The sequence below is a fragment of the Gopherus flavomarginatus genome, chromosome 17 (genome assembly GCF_025201925.1).
Source record: "Gopherus flavomarginatus isolate rGopFla2 chromosome 17, rGopFla2.mat.asm, whole genome shotgun sequence".
NCBI classification, from domain to species: domain Eukaryota; kingdom Metazoa; phylum Chordata; order Testudines; family Testudinidae; genus Gopherus; species Gopherus flavomarginatus.
Window position 1 is genome coordinate 22,143,084 of NC_066633.1, and position 23,207 is coordinate 22,166,290.

Here is a 23,207-nt window from a genome sequence, read left to right on the forward strand (position 1 = left end):
GGCTCTGGGGTACTACAGATAATTCTTTCCTAGGTGTCTGGCTGGTGGATCTCACCCACATGCTCAGGATCTAACTGACCACCATATTTGAGATGGGGAAGGAATTTTCCCTCAGGTCAGATTGGCAGAGACTCTAGGGGCAGGGTGGGGGAGGTAGCCTTCCCCTGGATCGTTGTGCACAGGTCTCTTGCTGGTTTGAACTAGAGTAAATGGTGGATTCTCTGTAACTTGAAGTCTTTAAGTCAAGATTTGAGGACTTCAGTAACTCAGCCAGAAGTTATGGGCCTACTACAGGAGTGTGTGGGTGAGGTTCTGTGGCCTGCACTGTGCAGGTCAGACTAGTTGATCATCAGAGTCCCTTCCAGTCTTCTATGAGTCTGAGATAAAGCCTGGAGCAGAGTTTGTGCAGGACATTGAAACAGAAGACAGTAAATTATAACATGATGCAGTGTGTGAGGGAAAGTCAATGAAGGGTAAATTAATACAGATTCCTAAAAAGTAGAACACAATTACATGATGCAATACTTCACCTGCTTTATGCTGTGTTTTCACTGGTGTTTAATCTATTATGTAGTAGCAGAGGTTGCTCCATGGTTAAGGGGGTAGAAGCTACCTTTTCACTGTAAAATCAATTTTCAGCCTCCTAACCTCTCAACACAGAAAACAGTATTCCTAAAATCTTACATTTCACACCTCTTTCTACAATATATCTTTATTCCAGAAGTTTGCTAAAAATCAGACAGAGAATTTTAAAGTTTTGGTTTCCTGAAAATTTGGCTACAGTTCGTCTGCTTTTTGAAAAAATTTCTGTTCATGATCGCTCTAAAAATGGCTTGCTCTAGGAACTTCATATATATTTTGCTATGTTGGTCTTGCTAAGAACAAGTGCCTTTCGGTATTTTTGGTATGTTGGTGGGTGTTCTTGAAAGGTAAACATTTATTATTATGTAAATAAAATTGATTCAACTTTTGACAAGCAAAGATGACTAAATCATTATTCATATTTTAAAGAAACAATCATAATCTGGCCAGTCATTAGAGTTGGTCAGAAAACTTTGGCAGAACAAAGTAAAATGTATTATCCTACTAGTTAGAATTCTTAATATTGAAAGCATCTACCAATAGAGTCTACCTACAATTACTGTTTACTAAATTTCCTTTTTTTAAAAAATACTAATGCACCTCTTGCAATGTGTTATAAAGTGCAAAGATTGTGTGTCTTGGAAAGAACTGTAGCCTAACACTTGACAGTCAATCAAATGAGAAATATAAGAAGGAATCTATATTTTTGCTTGGAAAAAGTAAACATATTATCCTGGCATTACAATTCTAAAATTATATTATACTCAAATTAATACTGTCTTCATGTAAGAGGCCATTCCTGCAAAGAAGTAGATATATGCTTAAATGTATGCCTTGTGAGCAATGCCACTGACTTCAAATGGAGCTACTCATGTGTGAGGACAAGCACTTGCATAAATCATTGCAGGACTGGGACCTAAGCGAATGCTCAAGGAAGACAACAAATGATTTAAAGTATCAAAGACAAAAAGATACATAGAAGGGAAAGTCAGATACAAATGGAAAATTCCTTCCTGGCTTCATGGATGGTAATCACATTTTTTATGCTAGGAGCTGAAATTCATAAAGTTCTACATATATATTTAATTAGGTTAATCTGTTCAATTTTGACATATGTCTACTTGCTATAGTCAGGAACACTGCACATTACACAATCTGAATATTACATAATGAATTACAATCACAAATATTTTAGTGTTTATGCTGGAATGGGGAGGCCACAGAATTTTCTCTAAAATGAGAGAGAAACAAGCTTCATGCAAACCAATATTCACAATATAACTTATGTACAAAACTCTATCAGTAACTTAAAGCCAATAAGGTAACCAACATATACCTCTTCAGTAAATCTATTTCCCCCCACAAAATAGATATATAAATTAATAATAGGATATAATTAAACGTAATAGCATTTTTTTTTAAGAATTTAAGAATATGCGTAAGTGTTTATAGGATCAGGGCCTTAGTTTTTCCTGTAATTTTTCCCCCAGACTTTTATGAAAGTTAACATTCTTTATGTCCACTAAATGTGTTCCAATAGACTTACGTAACACAGTCTTTCAGGATTTCTGAAAGTCTACCTTTAGTCGTACAAATTGTATCATTACATTCATACCGTTCATTAATTGATTTTGACCCTTTGGCTATATTTTGACCTTCTGAACACAATTTCTTTGGTTGCGAATGTGGCGACCAACACAAATTGTGTGTGATTTGAAATAATTACTGAGACATTAGTCTTTTGTAACTGATTATTGAAATATAAGAACACCACAATTTTTGCAATGAGCGTGTGAGGAGCACAGGATTACAATTATTAATATCATTAAAAAGCTGAACTTTTAGTAAATCTTGCAAACTAATGGTACATACATCAGAAAAATGTGAAAACTCAGCAAAGTTAAATGTTCTGTTTTGTCACCACAGAATGGGAGCAGGTGCCTACCTTAACTGGCTCTAAAACACAGTTCAAACACTACTTAAAGTCAAAATACAAACCTTCCTCATGGTTACACTTTTTAACAAAGAAATTATTAACAACAGATCAAAGTTTATCCCAAGCTTTCTTTATCCCAGGTTGCTTCTAGGATTCCTGGAGCAGGACTGTTCAGTTCAAACTCATTCTCTAGACTCTAGAGCCACTCCCACTACCTCTCATATCTAGGGGAGGTGATTCATTATCTCACCAAGCAAGTCTGCAGAATCTACTTTAACCTCTCTCAGCAGCATCAATGACACCTGCTAACAGGGTGGGCTCACGGGTTAACAGCACCAGCCAGATTAAACTTTCACTACTCACTGTCAACCCACCTGACCTACACTGCCTAGGCAAATTCAACATTGCCTCCCAATAAGATTTTCAAAAATTATATGCAAAGATAAAAAAAAAATGCATCATACAACTCTCCTACTTCCCAAAACACCCCCAAAACTGAAAGTCACAAACAGAAAAAATGGAGGATTTGCAACCTATAGACTAAAAAGCATCAGGCTTCAGTTTGCAGATTCATATTCAGATACAAGCAACATTTTTAGTTTCTGAGCTATAAACTACCAAGGCAGATTCACACACTTTTAAAAAAAAAAAATGCTGTATAGTCCACACGCTTGGCACTAAACAACATATGATATTTAGATGAGAAATCACCAAAATGTGTCTTTTGGATTAAAGGAATTATTGCTATAGGGTTTCATTCCCCTCTCAAAAAAGGGATGATTCAAAAACTTGTGATTTAAAAAATTGAAGTATTTCCATTCATGATTTTTTATAAACAGAACTCAACATATTAGACCCAAATAATTTTAAAACACCTATTTGAAGAAACTATAAATCATTTTAAAAAAAGAATTTGTTTTAAAAATAAGATACTGGAGTGTACGTACACATAACCACTAAGTAAAAAATAAGCCAATATGGAATTTATTTTTTTTTAATTTCCTCCCAGGCTGAATCTAAATTTGAACCAACAATATTTTTTAGAGCAAAGTTTACAAATCATGCCTGAAAATCTTGTTTTATGACCCCTGCTACCAGGACAATAAGACTTATGTTGTTAGCTCATATTGTAGTTTTTTTATCAAGAACAGCTTTTGACTGTAAAAGGTGCTCAGCAAACTGCTTAAGGAAAAACCTGCTCTACCTCAAACAACCTTCTTCCCTCTTAGTCTTTGAAGTTTTCAGTCAATAGCTGAGATACTAAAATCTCCCATGATAAAAGCTCTAGCTTTTATCTATCTATCAGCGTGCACGCACACACACACACACACACTTGTTTGTGTGAAAAGAGACTTCCAGATCTACTTTCTCTAACTGCCCTGAAGGCCTACAGCAAGATCCCAGAATTCCCTGGCTCCCTTTATTATTGTTCTTCACTTATATGTCCAGACTCTTTGCTCTACCACCCCACATATTTCTAACATTTCTCTGCAGATTCTATAGCTTCCATCACCTATTCACAGTGCTTTATTTTCCTCTATCCCCTGTAAACCCAGTATAAGGGTATTTAAAATATCCAGTCATTTTTCAGGCTCAGCTATAGATTTTATTTTCACGTTATATTGGGCCAAATTTTGATGTGATGCAATAATTTGCAGTGGAGAAAATTACAACACTTCAAATAACCATGGCTTAGTCTAACCTTAAAAGGGCTTTTTGCGGATACAGAAATTTTTTTGGGGGGGAGAAAACCCAAACCCTATAGACATTGCTATACCAGCAAAAGTTTCTAGTCTACACCTGGCCCGAGACTCTGTTGACCTACTTACATCCACTTCACCAATGTGTAATGGTTTTTCTACACTACAGTTTTTACTTCATTAACTGACTGCCAGTTCACTCAAGATCATTAAAAAGTTTGTGAAAGTTAGGCTGGATTCTCCCCAAACATTTGTTCCATGATAAGAACATAAGAACAGCCATAGTGGGTCAGACCAAACGCCATCTAGCCCAATATCCTGTCTTCTGACAGTGGCCAGTGCCAGATCGTTCAGAGGGAATGAACAGAACAGGCAATCACTGAGTGACCCCTCTAGACTGACCAGACAGCAAGTGTGAAAAACCAGGACAGGGGGTGAGGGGGCAATAGGAGCCTATATAAGAAAAAGCCCCAAATATAGGGACTGTCCCTATAAAACTGGAACATCTGGGCACCCTAGACCCATCCTGTCATCCACTCCCAGCTTCTGGCAATCAGACATTGAAAAAGAAATTCTAAATCAGCTAATATAAGGATTTTCTAGATGAACGGTGAGTGTGCAGCAAGCTGAGATGTAAATCTACAGCACCCTGGTGTGCCACACAGCAACTGATAGTGTGACCCTTGCTATTGTGCACTAGAAGTTCCCTAGTGCGCTTTCACTACCAGGAACTTGGTGCTTAGTGCTGGAGCACAGGGTCCGTGCAGACAGCTAGCACAGCACACTATGGCATTGAAGATTTACAGCTCAGCTTGCTGTGCACTATTTGTCTAGAGAAGCCCTTACACCCAGAGGAGACAGAAGGTGAAGGATCTTCAGAGGGTAAGTTAGACCAACATATGGGGTTGTCTTAGCTGCTAACAACAAAAAAAGCATGATCTCAACTCAGGTGAGCTAACCCATGTTAGCGGACTTGGATAAAAAATTAGGAGGGGACAAAGCAAGTTGAACTTGAGCTGAGACCCCAAACCTGAGCTGCCATGTCTTCACTGCTAGTTATGTTTTGACCTGAATTAAGAACACACCTTTTTCTTTTTTTGCAGTGGAGACATACCCTGGTTCTAACAAAGAGTCTAACTTAGGGCTTGTCTACACAGGGAGTCATTCCTGATTAGCTCCTTCTCTAGATGCTTTTATTCCAGAATAAGAGTCCCTTATTCTGAATTAGCTTAATCCACTTCCAAATTAAATTAAGATGATTCAAAATAAGGCAGCTTTATCCCAGAATAAGAGCATCCACAGAGGGCTTTAAATTCACACCCTATGTTAAACCAAATTAACCTTCCTGGCCTTTATATTTCGCCTCCTTATTTGGCCCATCTTAAGCTTTCCTGTCATATAATGAGCAACTGCATTCCATATACTCAGAGGTGGCCAACCTGAGCCTGAGAAGGAGTCAGAATTTACCAGTGTTCATTGCCAAAGAGCCACAGTAATACGTCAGTAGCCCCCCATCGCCCCGCCTGCTCCCATCTCCTGCCCAGCGGCAGCCTCGCCAATCAGCGCATCCATCTCCCTCCCTGCACCTCCCGATCAGCTGTTTTGTGGTGTGCAGAAGGCTCTGAGAGGGGAGGGAGAGGACCGAGGGCATGGCAGGCTCAAGGGAGGGCGCAGGAATGGGTGGAGTGGGGTTGAGCAGTGAGCACCCCTGGCACATTGGAAAGTTGGCGCTGGTAGTTCCAGCCCCGGAGTCGGTGCCTATACAAGGAGCCGCATTTTAACTTCTGAAGAGCCACCTGTCGCTCTGGAGGGGTTGGTCACCCCTGCATATACGCCTCAAATGTGTAAGGGAAAAGATATATTTTCCCCCTAAGCCTTCTCTTTCCCACATGCTTTACAACATTAACTTTGGAAGTCATGAGGAGACAGAAAATCAATTAAAAACCAAATAACTTGTTAGATCAATCATAAGCCTACCTGAGTGTTTCCGTACATATTTAGACATACATATGTGCATATTTAGATATACAATATAAAAGTGCACTATTATTTATATTACAGGAGCTTATATGGAGCCACCAGTATAGTATCTGTGCATAGTGTACCCAGTTCAGATTCTAGCAAAACAATTCTTGTGTATGAAGACCCAGTATCTCTAACTCCACTCCAAGCTGAAGACTTACATATGTGATCAACTTTACACACTTTGGATCGTTCCACAGAAGTTAACCGGACTATTCAGCACGTGAGGGTAAGCCCAAGATTGTCACAGGACAGAAATACAGAACATATTAACACAAGTGCTGGTACTAAGGGTGCGGCCGCACCCCCTGGCTTGAAGTAGTTTCCATCACATACAGGGTTCATGGTTTGGTTCAATGGCTCTCAGCCCCCCCACTATATAAATTGTTCCAATACGCCTGTACTGACAATGATAGGGGAAAGTGATCTAACACTTATAAAAAGCCTGGTCAAATAGGTAAGTCTCATGCTAATGCTAAAAAGTGAGAGATGATTGTATACCTAATTAGCTACATACATAATTACAGTGCACCAACTAGTATCATATACAATAATTAAAGAAACAGTTTCATCCTAGAACAGGGATTTCCCTACACACACCCCCATGGGGGTGTTTACCCCCTCTGAATTCCCCCAACACCCACACCCCCCAGTTTTGTGAATTAGTTACATGCAGTGTTGCCACTTTACTGATTACTTGGAAATTTGAATTGAAACTGGAATTGAAACATTAATACACACTTTAAAAGCATAAACAGTGTATCATAAAATACATGTATCTGAAAAAATAATAGATTTGAAAAGTATGAACACAGACTAGCTTCCTTATACAGCTGTTGTTTTTTATGACAATGTCAGTGCATTCATTTTGGTGATGTTGGCCAACCTAATAATTTCAAATTGTGATTTATAAACAAACTCTAAATGAGTTCTCCCTGACAGCTAGTGATGAGGTGGCGGCCGGGGGGAAAGGCTTCAGGACCAGATTGTATTTACGTTCACACAAAATCTACCTAGGTATCCAGCAAACAGAGCTGTGTTGCCCAAGTAAGTGACAGATTTTGGCTGGGGTTGGGTTACAAATCACTTGAATGTTGAGGGGTAAAGAAATGTTGTTATTCTTATTGTATGAGTAAAGGGCAGTAGAACTGTACTTAGCCTGTGCTGATTTATAGCATCAAAAGAGAGGGTGGGGACAGGTGTTTTGCTTGATGGTCTGCCTGGGTCACAAGTACTGTTTGACCTGCCCCTCTCCACTGTTTAAAGACAGAGCTGATTAGGCTCCCTAGATAGTCTTTTGTTTTGTTAAGTGAGCACTACTGCTGAAATCACTGATAATCAGGTCCAAGTGCTTAGACTTGCTGTGGGACAGTGTTTCTGTGGAAGAGACGTCCCAGTCTGCACTAGCAGCAAGGTTCCCCCACTGAGAGCTCAGCTGAAATCACTGAGAGCTGGTAGAACCTCAAGAGACCAACTCGCAGAGGTCACAGTGGCAGGTGGCAGTAGAAGGTGACTGTGCAGGGCCATTGGCAACAGAGCGATGGAGTGAACACTGGTACAACAAAACAGTGGCCAGAGCAAACAGTGAGCAGATGGAGGAACGAGCAAGGTGCCTTCTGGCCCCCCACCTGGGAGGTGAACTCATGTGAAAGCACCTCTGAACTCTGAGGCTCCACTGACCAAGGACAATACTGGTGAGTGTTAATAAGACTGTTAAGAATGCTGGAGACACAACACACGACATGTGAACAAAAATGGCTGTGGCATCATACTTTCTGTTTATGCAAGAGATACCACACACTACAAACTAGAGGCCAATATTAAGTGCACTGTCACTTGTTCATCCTGAAGTTGAACACTAGTTCTGAAAAAGCCCAGCAAATGCTCACTATCTTTCTGCAAGAAACTCAACTGACTGGCTAGGTGCATGTGGTGCAACAGTGAAAGACTCAACAGTTGAAAAAGTGAAGAACTCTCTCATCACATTCAAAAAATTTGCATACATGGCTGATGGAATGCACCAATGCAAACGGACATCAAGTATTAAGTCATTGTGTACGTTATCCTGATGTAAATGGTCGGCCAGTCGATGCATTTCTAGATGTTCAAATTACAGAAGACACATCGGCTGCATCTGTGACAACCCACATCTTAGAAGAGTTAAATGCTTGTCAATTGGACCCCAAACAGATGGCTTCCTGTGCATTTGATGGAGCTGCAAACTTCTCTGGAAAACATGGTGAAGCACAAGTTTTGCTCAGAGAAAAGTGTAACCTAATCTCTTCTATACTCATTGCAGAGGTCATCTGCTCCAATTAGCGCTAGTACGAGCTGCAGACTCTTCAAAAGACATTTAAAAAGCTATATACATTTAATGTCTTCATTATATTCTTTTTTCAGAATGAGTCTAAAAAGACTGAATATCTTGGAAAATGTAGAAGATACACTGGGACTGAAGTTTAAATTAGTCCAACCTGGGAAAACCCGCTGGCTTTCTCATAAGCGATCCTTGGCTGTCGTCTTAAAATTACTCCAGCCATTATTACTGGCTTTGGAAAGTATCTACCAAGATGGGATGGATCTAAGTAGTGAGGCTGGTGGATTACTTTTGCTACTATGTTCAGAGAAGACTATTGCCATTCTCCCTCTTGAAAGTCTACTGTTGAAACCACTTGGATCATTAAACAATGCCATCCAGGCATCTGCTGCAACAGTAGAAGATCTCTGTCCAGCAATAGAAGCTACATTTGGATCAATCAGAGAGCTATCCATTGAAAAAGTACTGGAAGATGCAAAGACTTCAGTCCAGAAGTAGATTAATGAAGGCATTTATATTGAATCCTTAAGTGAAGAGGACAAGAAGTGTTTGGCCACGTCCAGACTAGGAATTAAAATCGATTTTAGATACGCAACTTCAGCTACGAGAATAACGTAGCTGAAGTCGAATTTCTAAAATCGAGGTACTCACCAGTCTGGACGGCGCGGCATCGATGTCCGCGGCTCTCCGCGTCGATTCCGGAACTCCATTCGGATTGATGGAGTTCCGGAATCGATGTAAGCGCGCTCGGGGATCGATACACCGCGTCCAGACTAGACGCGATATATCGATCCCCGAGCAATCGATTTTAACCCGCCGATGCTGCGGGTTAGTCTGGACGAGGGCTTAGTTACGACAACTGAACAAGTACACAGACTTGATTCTTAAAAATCTACAACAGCGACTTCTACATTTTACTCAACCTCTACGTAGCTTTTACAGATCCCTGTCTTATAAAACACTGACAGTTCAGTGGAGTGAGGCACTACCAGCAATGGGGCTGCCATGTGCTCAGGGAAGAATATAGAATTTGAACACAGAGTGGAATATCATACAACGAATGAAGATTTGACTTCAACTTATTTTTTATCATCACTAGTGGCTCGACCCGATCTTTGTGCTATGTTTCCTCAGCTGAAAGAAGTAGGAATTCATCTCTTGCTACTCCCAGTCACAACAGCTACAGTTGAGAGTTCTTTTTCATCACTGAATAGAATTTTGTGTTCTGAAAGAAATCGCCTTCTGCCTGATCATGTGAATGAATTAATGAGCATATCAATTGAAGGAAGGGAAGTACTGGACACACAAGAAGCCACCAAAGATGAATGCATTGCATTCAAGAAGTTCATTAACAGAGTTGTGCAAAATTATAACAAGAAACCGAGAAGGATGTAGATGTCGTGCTTCATAGAAGGCTTGAGGAGCCAACTTTAATTTGTGTGATGATTTTAAAATCTAATGAAATGATAATAAAACATTTTTCAGTATTTACTATGGTGCCATACAGCCCGCCTTCACTCTCATGTTCTCACCCCTCATCAGCCCTGACCTCCCCTCACCCTCACCCCATAAATTTGAACACTCCCCAATTTCAATTCCTGGGGAAAACACTGTCCTGGAAGGATCTTATTCTCTGCTCCATCCCTTATGATTTGTATTTCACAGGTCTGCAGCACGTGCCCAGTGCCATCACTACCCACCCCACTTCAGAAATAGTCCCTTTTTCCCCCCAACACTCTAACCCTTGTAAAAGGCACTGACTGGCTGTCCTCTCTTCATCCTCCCTCAAGAGCTCCTATATGAACTTGCCAGTCAAAGATGCCAGAAAGTCATTACACATCGTACATGTGTCCAGGGAAGGTGGTATCTCATGTGACTCACCTAAATACAGAAATATAGCGCTATAGGCTCACTCCAGGCTTCCTTAGATAATAGACTGGGAGAGGGATGGTCTCCTCCTTTTTCCCCTCTAGAAAAGCAGCTGTTGTCCTGGATTGCTCAGTCAAAATACAAAATAAGTAGCCCACAGAATTGCCCCATCAAGCCATATAATCCCATTACTTATATTGGTCTTATTTTATCCCACAGCTTCTCAACTATTTCCCAGTATTGAACAAGTCCATTATCTGAACATAAAATCTCAAATCCTTTTTGATTCTCTTACTTCCTACTGTAACTTTGTTCCACTCATGTTCTTATCAATGCCTTGAGTAGGTAAATGTAAGTCATCTGTACCCTGCTTAGAAGAGGCATAATCAAAACCTTTACCACGCAACTCATGCAAACTGGCTGCTTCGGTTGTCTTTGTCTCCCTTCTACTTGTCTGTTGGCTGAAAAATCCAACTCCCATCTGACTGGCTAAAGGGGCAGGGAGTCAGTTTCCCCCTCAATGGAAGAAACAAGAATAGCTTATTCCAAAAGGGTTATCACTTACATACCGTACATGATAAACAGCCTCATTCATTTCTTTTCCCTCACCCCAACAAATCAATGTTTGTTAGCACAAAGTCAACACATTCAGATGTACTTTCCATACTAGTTGACCACTAAATTGGCACCACATAGTACAAAATAATCAAGAGACATTCCAGAAACAAAACTAAAACAAAAAGGAGGCAGATGATTAGCAATTAATCCAGAAAATATTCAAAATCAGAAACTTCTTCCCAAAAATGCAGTATGATTGAACCAATTCACTATGGACGTATTCAGTAGTGCAACATTTTTAAATTATTGTAACATTAAGATTAGTTTCAATCACTCAGAATTTTAAGAAGCATAAAAGATAATACCTCATACTGGCCAGAACTTCTTCACATGATAAAAAAACAACCCCAAGCCCATCAGGTGAAATTCATAACAAATATTATTCATGCTCTCATCCTCCTCCATTGCCCAAATTCCCATCATTTTATGATTATTTTTATGTCTTTACTAAAGGCCTGACCTACAAACAGTCACTCTCACAGAGGCTCATTGATTTAAATATGACTTTATGTGTGAACAAGTACACATCCACAAGTAACTAATTATAGGACCAGACCTTAGATTTTAAAGATCTTTGGTGCAGGTACCAGGTTTTGTTCTTTCCAGGTCCCAGCACACTTTGTATTACAGAATCATAGAAATGCAGAACTGGAACGGACCTCAAGAGTTCATCTAATCCAGCCCCTGCACTGAGGCAGCACCAAGTAAACCTAGATCACCCAACAGGTGTTTGTCTATTCTGTTTCTAAAAATCTCCACTGAAAGGAATTCCAAAGCCTCCCATGGAAGTCTATTCTAGTGCTTAACTATCCTTATCATAAGACACATTTTCCTAATATCTAACCTAAATCTCCCTCGCTACAGATTAAGCCCATTACTTCTTGTCCTACCTTCAGTGGACATGGAGAACAATTGATCACGGTCTTCTTTATAACAGCCCTTAACATATTGAAGATGTATCAATTACCCCCTCACTCATCTTTTCTCAAGGCTAAACATGTCTAGTTTTTTTAACTTCTCCTCATAGGTCAGGTTTTCCAAACCTTTTATAATTTTCTTGCTCTCTTGACTCTCTCCAGTTAGTCCACATCTTTCCTAAAGTATGATGCCCAGAACTGGACACAGTACTCTAGCTGAGGCCTGATCAGCGCTGGCTCATATTTAGTTTCTGATCCATTATAATCCCCAGATCCTTTTCAGCAGTATTACTGCCTAGCCACTTAGTCCTCATTTTGTATTTGTACATTTAATTTTTCCTTCCTAAATGCAGTACTTTGCACTTATATTTATTGAATTTCATCTTGTTGATTTCAGACCCATTCTCCAATTTGTCAAGGTCATTTTGAATCCTAACCCTGTCCTCCAAAGTGCTTGCAACCCTTCCCAGCTTGATGTCATCCTCAAATGTTATAAGCCTACTCTCCATTCCATTATCCAAGTCATTAATGAAAACGCTGAATAGTACCTGACCCAGGACTAACCCCTGTAGGACCCCACTAGATACATCCTCCTAGCTTGGCATCAAACCATAGATATCTACTCTTTGAGTACAGTCTTTCAACTAGTTATGCACCCTGAAAACAATTATGGGTCAAACCAGCCAAGAGGAAGAATTTAATTAGAAAAATATGAATGATAATTGGAAATTATTTAAGAGCACTTTATTAGATGCCCCAAAAGCCATAATCCCAAAATCAAGGAAGAAGGCTGTGCTGGTTAAAAAAATCCAACATGGTTTAGAAGCGAAGTGAAGGAAGCTATAAAAATAAAAAAATAAAAATATAACTAATAGAAGAAAAGGAAAGTGAATAGTAATGAATATAAAACAGAAACCAAGAATTGTGGGAAACTGATCAGAAAAACAAAGGGATATAAGCAGAAATATATAGCTGGCAGAACTAAGGACAATAAGGAGTTTTTTAAGCATATTAGGAACAAAAAATCTTAATGGCATTGGCCATTACTAGATGGAAGTGGTAGATTTATCAATAATAATAATATAGACAAGCCAGATATATTCAATAAATATTTATGTTGTGTATTTGGGGAAAAAACAAGTGATGAGGGGGAGGGATAGCTCAGGGGTTTGAGCATTGGCCTACTAAACCCAGGGTTGTGAGTTCAATCCCTGAGGGGGCCATTAAGGGAACTGGGGTAAAAATCTGGGGATTGGTCCTGCTTGGAGCAGGGGGTTGGACTAGATGACCTCCTGAGGTCCCTTCCAACCCTAATAGTCTATGATTCTATACCATATAAGAACACATTTTCTATTCCACTAGCATCTCTGGAGGATGTTAAATAGCAACTATTAAAGTCAGACATTTTTAAAATGGCAGGTCTGGAAAACTTGCATCCAAGAGTTTTAAAAGAGCTGGATTTTATATTCAATAAGTCTTGGCACTCAGAGGAAGTTCCAAAAGACTGGAAGAAAATGTATGTTGTGCCAATATTTAAAAAGGGTAAGCAGTATGACCCAGGTAATTACAGGCCTGCCAGCCTGACATTGATCCCAGGCAAGATAATGAAGTGGCTGATATGGGACTTGATTAATAAAGAATTAAAGGAGGGTAATATAATTAATAACAATCAACATAAGTTTATGGAAAATAGATACTGTCAATCTAACTTGATATTTTTTATGAATCTTACAAGTTTGGTTGATAAAGATAAGAGCGTTGATGTAATACTCTTAGGCTTTTATAAGGCATTTGAATTGGTAACACATGACAGTTTGATTAAAAAACTAAAAAGATATAAAATTAACATGGCGCACATTAAATGGATTGATATCAGGCTGGCTGATAGCCACAGAATATAATTATAAACGGGTAACCATAATCAAAAGGACGTGTTTCCAGAGGATTGCTGCAGGGATTGGTTCTTGACCCTACACTAATTTTTATCAATGACCTGGAAGAAAACATAAATTCAACGCTCAAAGTTTGCAAATGACACAAAAATTGAAGGAGTGGTAAACAACAATGAGGACAGATCACTGAGCCATAGAAATCTGGATTGCTTGATAAACTGGGTGCAAACAAACAATGTGTGTTCTAATATGGCTCAACGTAAATGTGTACGCCTAGGAACAAAGAATGTAGGCCATTCTGGCAGGACAGGGAACTCTATCCTGGGAAGCAGTGGCTCTGTAAAAGACGATGGGGGATGCGTTGCTTTGCAAGGGCTTTTGGGGGGGGGGAAGGGTTTGGGGGGGGGATAATTTGCTGAACATGAGCTCCCAGTGCAACACTGTTGCCAAAAGGGCTAATGCAATCCTTGGATCCATCAACAGGGGAATCTCAGGCAGGAGTAGAGAGGTTATTTTACCCTGTATTTGAAACTGATGCAACTACTGCTGGAATCCTGTATCCAGTTCCAGTGCTCACAATTCAAAAAGGATATTGATAAATTGTAGAGGATTCAGAGAAGATCAACAAGAATGATTAAAGGATTAGCAAACATGCCTCATATTAATAGACTCAAGGAGCTCAATCTACTTAGTTTAACAACAAGCAGGATAAGCAGTGACTTGATCACAGTCTATAAGTACCTCCATGGGGAACAAATATTTAATAATAGGCTCTTCTTCACTCTGGCAGAGAAAAGCTTAACGCAATTCAGTGGCTAGGTGTTGAAGCTAGACAAACTCAGACTTGAAAATGAGGCATACATTTTTAACAGTGATAGTAATTAATCATTGGAACAATCTACCAAAGATAGTGGTGGATTCTCCATCACTGACTATTTTTAAATCAAGATTGGGTGTTTTTTCTAAAGATCTGTTCTAAGAATTATTTTTGGGGAAGTTCTGTGGTCTGTAATATACAGGAGGTCAAATTAGATGATCACAATGGTCCTTTCTGGCTATAGAATCTATGAATCTGAGTAGTCTCACTGAAGCCAACAGGAATATTTGCATGCATAAAGTTAAACACATGCATAAATATCTGCAGGACTGGGGGCCTATGCAATTACCCTACCCTTAAAATATGCACACACTATTCCAGTTGAATCCAAGACTATCTATATGTATTAATATAATGGCAGTATAGAGTCCTATGTACACAATATGAGGGAAGTATGGTTACTGCGAGAACCCTTACTTTGGGATTTATTGACATTTGAGGATTGAAAGGCCCAATTCTGCAAACCCCTCTATGTGCACAATTTCCAGTGACTTCAGTGAGCATTCTATATGACAAGGGCTTCTAGAATTTGGTCCAAAGACTGTACCCTAAATAATACAAAAACTTACATTAAGATAAAAAAAGGAAAATCTTTTCAGAACACTAGTTTCTATTGATTTCACTGACACACTTGCATAATCAAAAATTTATTTATATGTCACCACAGCAGTGTAACTATACCTACATAAAATATATTAGGAAAATAATTACGTATTTAAATTATTCTATAATTCTGGAAATAATGTAATAATTAACTTTCATACTGTGCATGTGCAAAAATAATTTATTATTTAACATGCTATTATTTTATTGAGGTTCGTCCCCCTCACTGAGGACTAGGTTCCTGGAAAATTTCCACTTCCAAAATACAGTCTTTCGGTAATTTATGCTACAAAAATTAGGTTTTGAAATCTATTTACAGCAGTTTCTTTTCTTTTCTTTTCCACTATCACATAACTCAAAAATAGGCAAACAAATTTTGCTCAACTTTCCAGAAAAAAAGTTCCCTTTGAAATTTCAGCCAAGCAGCTTTTCTCCAGAATGTAAGAGCATATGAAAAAAGGTTAAGGTTGAGAATTCTATTATAACCTAGACTATAGCTTTCACCACCAGTGAAAGATAGAATGGAAGCCATTGTTTAAAGGAAACCGATACGCACACAGTTAAAGGCTGTAAAGGTTGCAGTACACACACCTACAGTATAACGGCATCCCCACACGTTGCAATCTAGTGCTAATGCATTTTCAATCTCTGCAGAGGAAATGGGCTACATATTTTTAAATAACTAAATATTTATATATAAGGAAATTCACTTATTTGCATCAGCAGTTTAGTACATGTAGAGATATAAAACAGGCCCTTGAAGTTTCAAGTCCTATATTTTTGATCATTATAAACTTCTAAGACATAAATGTAAAACACAAAGCAACACAACCTCTTATGTACTATAATTGAATATCTGCCAGTATTCAGAATCAAAATAACATAGCGATCAATTTATTATGTCCCTGGCCTAAAAAACACCAATCATCAGGGCTTCTCCCAAGATTTTAGGGTGAGGATGTGGGGATAGGCAGAGCAGGGAAGAGAAGCACCAAAAAATCTCCACTTGGAAAAAAGAATTAAATTCGTGAATCTTCAAAAATATTTTGGTATACTCTTAGACTAAGCTGAAGTTATAGTGTGCAGTTCCATGAAAAGAATTCTTGCAGGATATGAGTTTGGAAAAGCCACCACCTTTAAGGCTTTTGAACGAAACCATGAACAAAATATTGACAAGGATTGTTTAATCCAATTTAATGCACTGTGTATAATTTCTACACACGTGACACTCCAGCGTGTTTGTGCTGCCACTATTTGTTAATGACTATGGTACTTTGGTCTATATTTGCTGAAAAAAATTCAGGAAGAGGGTGGGTCTTTTTTCTGGAAGTAAATGCAAAAGTAAAAATATAAAGTTGTATTTCTGAGTATTTTCTCCTCCACCCAACACTTTTCCTGCTTTGTAAGTCTTTCCATCACTCCACAACGCAATAAATGAGGACAGGGTGAAAAATAGATCCTTCTTCCTGCATTTATCAGGAAGTCCAGACTTCAATTTCAAGTGAATATCAAGTTACAGTGAAACAATCAGAACACTAAACACATTTCAGGGGGTTAAATTCAGATTTAAAAATTCATTTCAGAAAAATTCATTCCAGATTGAAATTTAATTAAAAAGGGGGGGTGGGGAAGGGGGACTAAATTTAAGTTATTGGAGTGTGGAAGCACGAGTTTCAGAAACTTGTGTTCAAAATTCAAAAATGTTCTTTTCAAATTAAATGCTGCAGCTGTGGAGCCAGCCATCTTGCTATTTTGTCCCCATTTTAGAGAGGAGGCTGTGTCAAGGTTGGTAAGACTCAAATGTTGACCTAATCTTCCACGCTCTCTTTTGTATGCAAAGGTCATGTATATTATTTATATATGCTTTTATTGAAACAATGAAAGCTTTAGTGCTCTTTTGTTATTTATTTTTAAAAGATCAATACCAACAATCCAGTATTCAAGGGCAACCCTACAATAACAAGCCAGTGTGCGTAATCCACTACTTGCAGGCAACCTTATAACAACAAAAAGTGCATAACCCTATGAGAAACATTAATTATGGAAAGGTTTCAATCTCAAACTCCAGAAGGATTATAAAGAGTGAGAAGTGAAAAGGATTTTTAAAATTATGGAAAATATCATGGCAGCGCCCTTTTTAGCTACTTTAGTTTTACTAAAAATTAAAATATTCAAATCTACAGTTAATTTTGTTCATAAGTATTAATTATGCACATTTGTATTATCAAAGCAGATTTTACAATAAATCTATGTAATACTACATTGATATGATCCACAGTATCTGAAAGAGTTTCAGTGTATGTATCAAAAACCTACTAGGGAAATTTTTTCTCTTTACAAAAGAAGAAGTAGGAAATTAAATGACTGGAAACTATGTTTTAATTATACCAGGAGAAACCATCAGAAAAACCAAGAAATTCAAAACCAGAACTGACATTCTACTCTTAATTTTGCTTTCCCTCCTATTTTTCTGATTTCTGTGTAGAACCCTTATTGTTTAAAAGCAGTTTTGCATGAAATCCAAAATCACTAAAAAAAAAATAAAAAAATAAAAAAAAAATTTGGGTGTGTCCACAGAAAAATTTCTATATATTTTCTTTATTTCTTCCTTATTTAAGGCAACTAACTTTAAATATGACAAAATACCAAAATCAACCCTGCCACACTATGACAGCAAGTTCAAAATTAGAATGAAGCACAATTCATAATTGCTTCATAACAGCAATTCTCCTACTTTCCCCAAAGTAATATTTTATTGCAGTTAATTTATATATGCTTGTCTAAAACTTAAATCAGATTCATTTTCAAGCTGTCGCTGTTTTACAACAATATTTTCTTCCAAAACAGGAAAATACCTGAATTCGTCCAAATTCCAGCTTAATTTTCATTTACATATTAACAGGGCTTTGCTTCAAAAACACAAAATTTGTGCCCACGAGCCTAGCCCACCCAACTAGCTGTTCTATGAACATGCAAAACATTCTTCCCTCCAATCCCCAGCAAATTCTTACAATTCAAACTTTTTAAAAATAAGAAATAGCAAATATTTCCTCTTTTTTCAATTTTAATTTCTTTTTATTTACGAAATAGTCTCCCCTAGGTGGCGCCGTTTTAATGGAAAAAAACTACCGTTTGGAGGAAAAATTAGAAAAAAAAAATTGAGCAAGAGAAAGGGCCTAAAAGCGGGGAGTCGGGGGGCCAGGGCCGAGCGGGGCGGGGGCCGGGGCGGGCTGGGGGGCGGCCGGGGCGCTTCGCGGGGTGTTGCACTGGCGGTCCGAGCTGACATGGCTGCTCGGCGCCGCTTTGTTCCCGGAGCCGGCCCGAGCCGGGCGCGGGCAGAGCCGGGCACCCCGCGCCGAGCCCCGCGGCCGCTCGCGTCGGGAGGGCGGCCGCCCCCCAGGCTCCCCGTGCCGGCCGCCCGGCCGCCCTTACCTGCTCTCCCGGCGCCGCCGCCGGCTCCGGGGCGCTGCTGTCCGGCTGGCTCATCGGGCTCGGGCGGGAGGGAGCGAGCCCAGCTGCTCCCGGGCCTGCGATCCGCTGCGCGCTTCACAATGCAGCCGCCGCCGCCGCCTTTCCGCCCTGCGGGGACTGGAGGGACGCGAGTGGGGGCGATGCCCGCGGCGCGGGTGGGCGGCTCGCCGGGCTGCTGCAGCCCCCCTTCCCCGGGGCGCGCCGCCTTCAGCGAGGGCGCTGCTGCGGGCAGGGCGAGTCCCGGTGCGGAGCCCGCGCTGCCGCCATCACAGCAGCTCTGGGGGCAGCTCCAGCCTCAGCACATTCAGATCAAGCAGCAGCAGGAGCAGGGGGCTGAGTCTGGCCGAGCTGAGCGCTGCAGGACCCGGGGCTTTGCCCTCTCCGCCCCTCCATGGCCAGGCCAGGGCGCGGAGCGCCCCCGCCGCCGCAGCCTGCCCCGCTAGGGCCCCTGGCACTGCCCTGCCCCGGGCTTGGCACCATCAGCCCCGGGCAGCTCACTGCTGCCCGTGCCACGTTCGGGAAGAGCAGCTCCAACTTTGCAAGGTGCTTGACTCTGAGCCTCAGGACCCAGCGGCAGGGGGGCCCCACGCAGCAGGCTTTCGGGACTGGCACTTTCAGAAATTCCGAGGATTATTTTTTCGGGGGGAGGAAGGCGGGTGTGGGATAATCTGAGCTAAATAAATAAATAAATAAATAAAAATCAGGGACTACTTTTTTTGAAAACCATAGAAAGCAGCAATTTCCCCAGGAGCCTCCCAGCACTGTTCCCGGTAGGGATTTGATGCCCTTTGCCAACCTCCTCAAAGCAGGATGGAGAGAGGACCTGAAATTGGCATGTGCCGAAAGAAACCTGGGACAGTGCAGGACTGGCAGCTAATCATATGTGGGCTCCCAACCTTAAGGCCAGAACTGTGGGCATGCCTTCGGAAAAGTGTCACCTCTGGGCTCTCCTCTTCCTGGGCAGCCACAGCCCTCTGTCACACTCATTTCTAGGTTTCATGGATGGCAGCTCCAGGGGAAGCCTGTTGGTCTCTCCCCTGCCCACTTTGGAATGTAACTCTTCAGGTCTGAATATCAGGGGCCTCAATTTGCAGAACTTGGGAGTTCTACCTGAGTATTTATGGAAATAATTTATGAGCTCATTTCATAATCATCCCCAAATCCGGAGTCCAATGGTGGAATTCGAAAAGCAGCTTTAAAACTACCTGTTGCACGAGAAGTCTGACGGGCAGGGCATTTAAAAAGTAAGTTTGAACACTTTTTATAATGTCTTCATGAAGCAGAGTTCCACCGCCCCCAAGAAGCTTCTGGGTGGTGTCGGCAGGCCCTTTGCCATTCCCTTCTGTCTTGAGGGACTTATCTCAAGTGAGAGCTCTTGAAGAATATCAGTGCATCATTTCTCGTGAGTGGCATACCTGAGGTGACCAGTGAATAATACAGCTACCCTTCCCCCTCCCCATGAGTTTAATCAGTATAAATTATGGAAAGATTTAAAGTTAAAGTTGTAGATGCATTGCTGCTTAAAGCCACATTTTGCGTTTTCTCACAATCTACACAAAAAGCCCCCAGACAGTATCAAAATATGAAATATTGTTGATCTGGGAAATAAACAATAAAATAATACTGGAGACCCACTTATAGATCACCAGCCCATCGTGGTCCTGGTGCAGTCTCCTTGGCTGCAATCTTGAACTTCAGCGCTAGCTCCTCTGCAAAACTAATACGGAGCAGACAGGCAAATGGCAGTTATTTGCATCCAGGGTTAGGGTTAGGAGAGAGCTCTCCCCTCATCTTAACTAGTCCAGCTGCTGTGCACGGCAGAAGCTGTGTCGGCAGGCTGACATCACACTGTCTATACAGGCGCTTATGTCAGTGTAATTTATGTCGCTGGGAGTGAGGGATGAATTCACATAAATTATACTGGCATGACTTGTAGTGTAGACATAGCCCTAGTTTATTAGCCTAGGTAAGCTCTTACTTCTTATTAGCGTGACCAGGTGGGTGAGGTGGTATCTTTTGTTGGACCAACTTCTGTTGGTGAAAGAGACAAAGTTTCAAATTTACAGAGTTCTTCTTCAGGTCTCTGAAAGGTTCTCAAGAAAGTCACAGATAAATACAAAGTGAACAGATTGTTTAGTGTAAGTAGTTAACACATATTGTAAGAGATGATTCAAGCTGAAGTGACCGGTTAGCACCTCTGTAATCACAGGACAAAAAAGGGAGGTTAGAGGGGACAGGGAGGTGTAAGGTGGGGTATAAAGGATTGGCTTCTGGAAGGAGTTGGGCCTCTCTCCTGGAAACTGACCAAGGAGATCAGACTGTGAGGGGGTCACAGAGTCTGAACATGGGGCTCACTGCAGCTATGCTGGTGCTCTGGGCTAACAGAATGGATTATACATTAGCCTTCATTTCTCTGGTCCAACCTAAGGACTTTCAGATGCTGTGTGCCAGTTTCACTAATAAATGGTTACTTTGTTTTAAAAACAGTTGGTGTAAATACTTGCTGAGAGCATTGCACCCTTACAGGCTATAGCACAAGCTCCCTGCAGAAGTCTGGCTTGGGTATATATACTGCAAGGAGCCACGGAGAAAGACAGGATGGTGGTGCTGAAGGCCCAGTCTTGGAGACCATGGGTGCAGGGGTGCTGGCAGTGCAGCAGCACCCCCTGGCTTGAAGTAGTAATAACCAAATAAATGGTTTCTGCTTTCAGCATCTCCACTATAAAAACTGTTTCAGTGCCCCTGCACGGGCATGAATCTGTGGGTACTTGTGGCCCAACACAGAGGAAATTGATTACAGGCTGGGGCATAGACCAGACCTTGTGACTCCATGACAGCTACTTAGTCACACTGCCTTTCAAAAAGACTAGGCCATAGGTGGATGGTGGGCTGAATCTGGGCCGCCAGACATTTCTGAGCGAACTATGAAAACTTTTATTTACTTATTATCATCGTTATTTTCTCTGGAGTCTGGATCTTGACTATACCTTAACCAAGAAATTTGGTCCTTGACAAAAAAATAATGGATTACCCTGGGCTTGGCCAAGTCTATGTATTTGACTATGTTGTTTTTACAACATGGCTTCTTCTACATACCCACCTCTGCAAAATACAGACACACACACACCCCGGGTTACGCAAAGCCCAGCTTATGCAAATCCGCACTTACGGAAAAAGTTCCATAAGCTAGAAATAGTTTGGTTGGTTGGTTGGTTTTTTTGCGCAATGGTTGGGTATACATTTCTGACTTATACAAAATTCGAGTTACGCAAGGCGTTCCAGAATGGAACACTTGCGTAAGTCGGGGAGCGTCTGTACTGTAAAATGCACAGATACATGATGGAATTTCTGTGTAATGAACTTGTGTAGTGGATGAGGCAGAGAGAAAGAGAAAGAGAAAGAGAAAGAATGGTCCTCCAACCTAGGAGAATTGGCCTCTATCCTGTCTCTGTAACAGACTTCTTTTGTGATGACAAACAAGTCTTCTTTCTTCTAATGTGTATTTTTTATCTTTTCCTCAGTATTGTTTTCTATATTGTGTGAAACTTGTTTCCTTTCTTTTTTTTTCTCCATCTGCCTCTTTCTTTCCTATGTTGTGTTTATTCCTTCTTTCCTCTATATTTTCAGTCTCTTTGCACTCCTCTTCTGCCATTCCATTCCTCCTTATTCTCACACTCTGTACTCTCCACACCTTTGTCTCCTCACACACAGCATGCCTTCCCTTCCGAAATCACACACACATGCTCTTTCTGGCCTCCCACCTCAAAACTCTCACTCATGTGCTCTGCTGTCTCTCCTGGAGAGAATCACCACGTACAGAGGCTACCCCAAACTCCACTCCTATGTTCTCTCCCAACTGCCCAACTCCACTTTGAGGTCTTCTTGCTCTTCATCCCTCTCCTCCACAACATACCTCTCAAATTCCCCTTATTTTGAGTGGTCATTCATTTTACTTCCAATTCCATATATTTTGTGTTCCCTCACTTTTATTGTTGGAAACTATTTACATCCGAAATAATCATGAACCTGAAGTTATTGAGTCATTTACCCTACTGGAAAGACCTCATCGCATTTAAAGTCTCCTGCATGAATAATTGGTGTTCCTCATTTTGAGTCTTTGTCAAACACTGGCAGGCTGAAAGGTATGGCCCCGCTCCTGGTTCCCCCTCTCCATCCAATTCCCACCGACTCACTCTGTCTCTCTCTCTCTCCCGCACAACCCTCCTCAGGCTCCATCACTTTGTTCCTCTCTACACATTGCCCTTAGGATCCCACTGCAGTCCCATTTTCAGACTCATCATCTCTCTCTCTCCCCAACCCTTCTCAGTGCTTAACCTGGCCCCCTCAGTTACTCTCTTTCTGTCTTGTCTGCCTCTTGGGGTATGTCTAGACTGCAATCTGAA

The 23,207-nt window shown here is 40.8% G+C and overlaps 1 protein-coding gene across 1 annotated transcript in view; it reads right to left on the reverse strand.

Annotated features, from left to right (window-relative positions):
- The window catches only part of ZNF618 (zinc finger protein 618), a 292,476-nt gene extending 273,051 nt beyond the window's left edge, over positions 1-19,425 (reverse strand). Inside the window, 1 exon segment of the mRNA XM_050926335.1 lies at positions 18,766-19,425. Coding sequence (XP_050782292.1) covers positions 18,766-18,819 — 54 coding nt within the window. The 5' untranslated portion in view covers positions 18,820-19,425.
- Between the last annotated feature and the right edge of the window lie 3,782 nt (positions 19,426-23,207).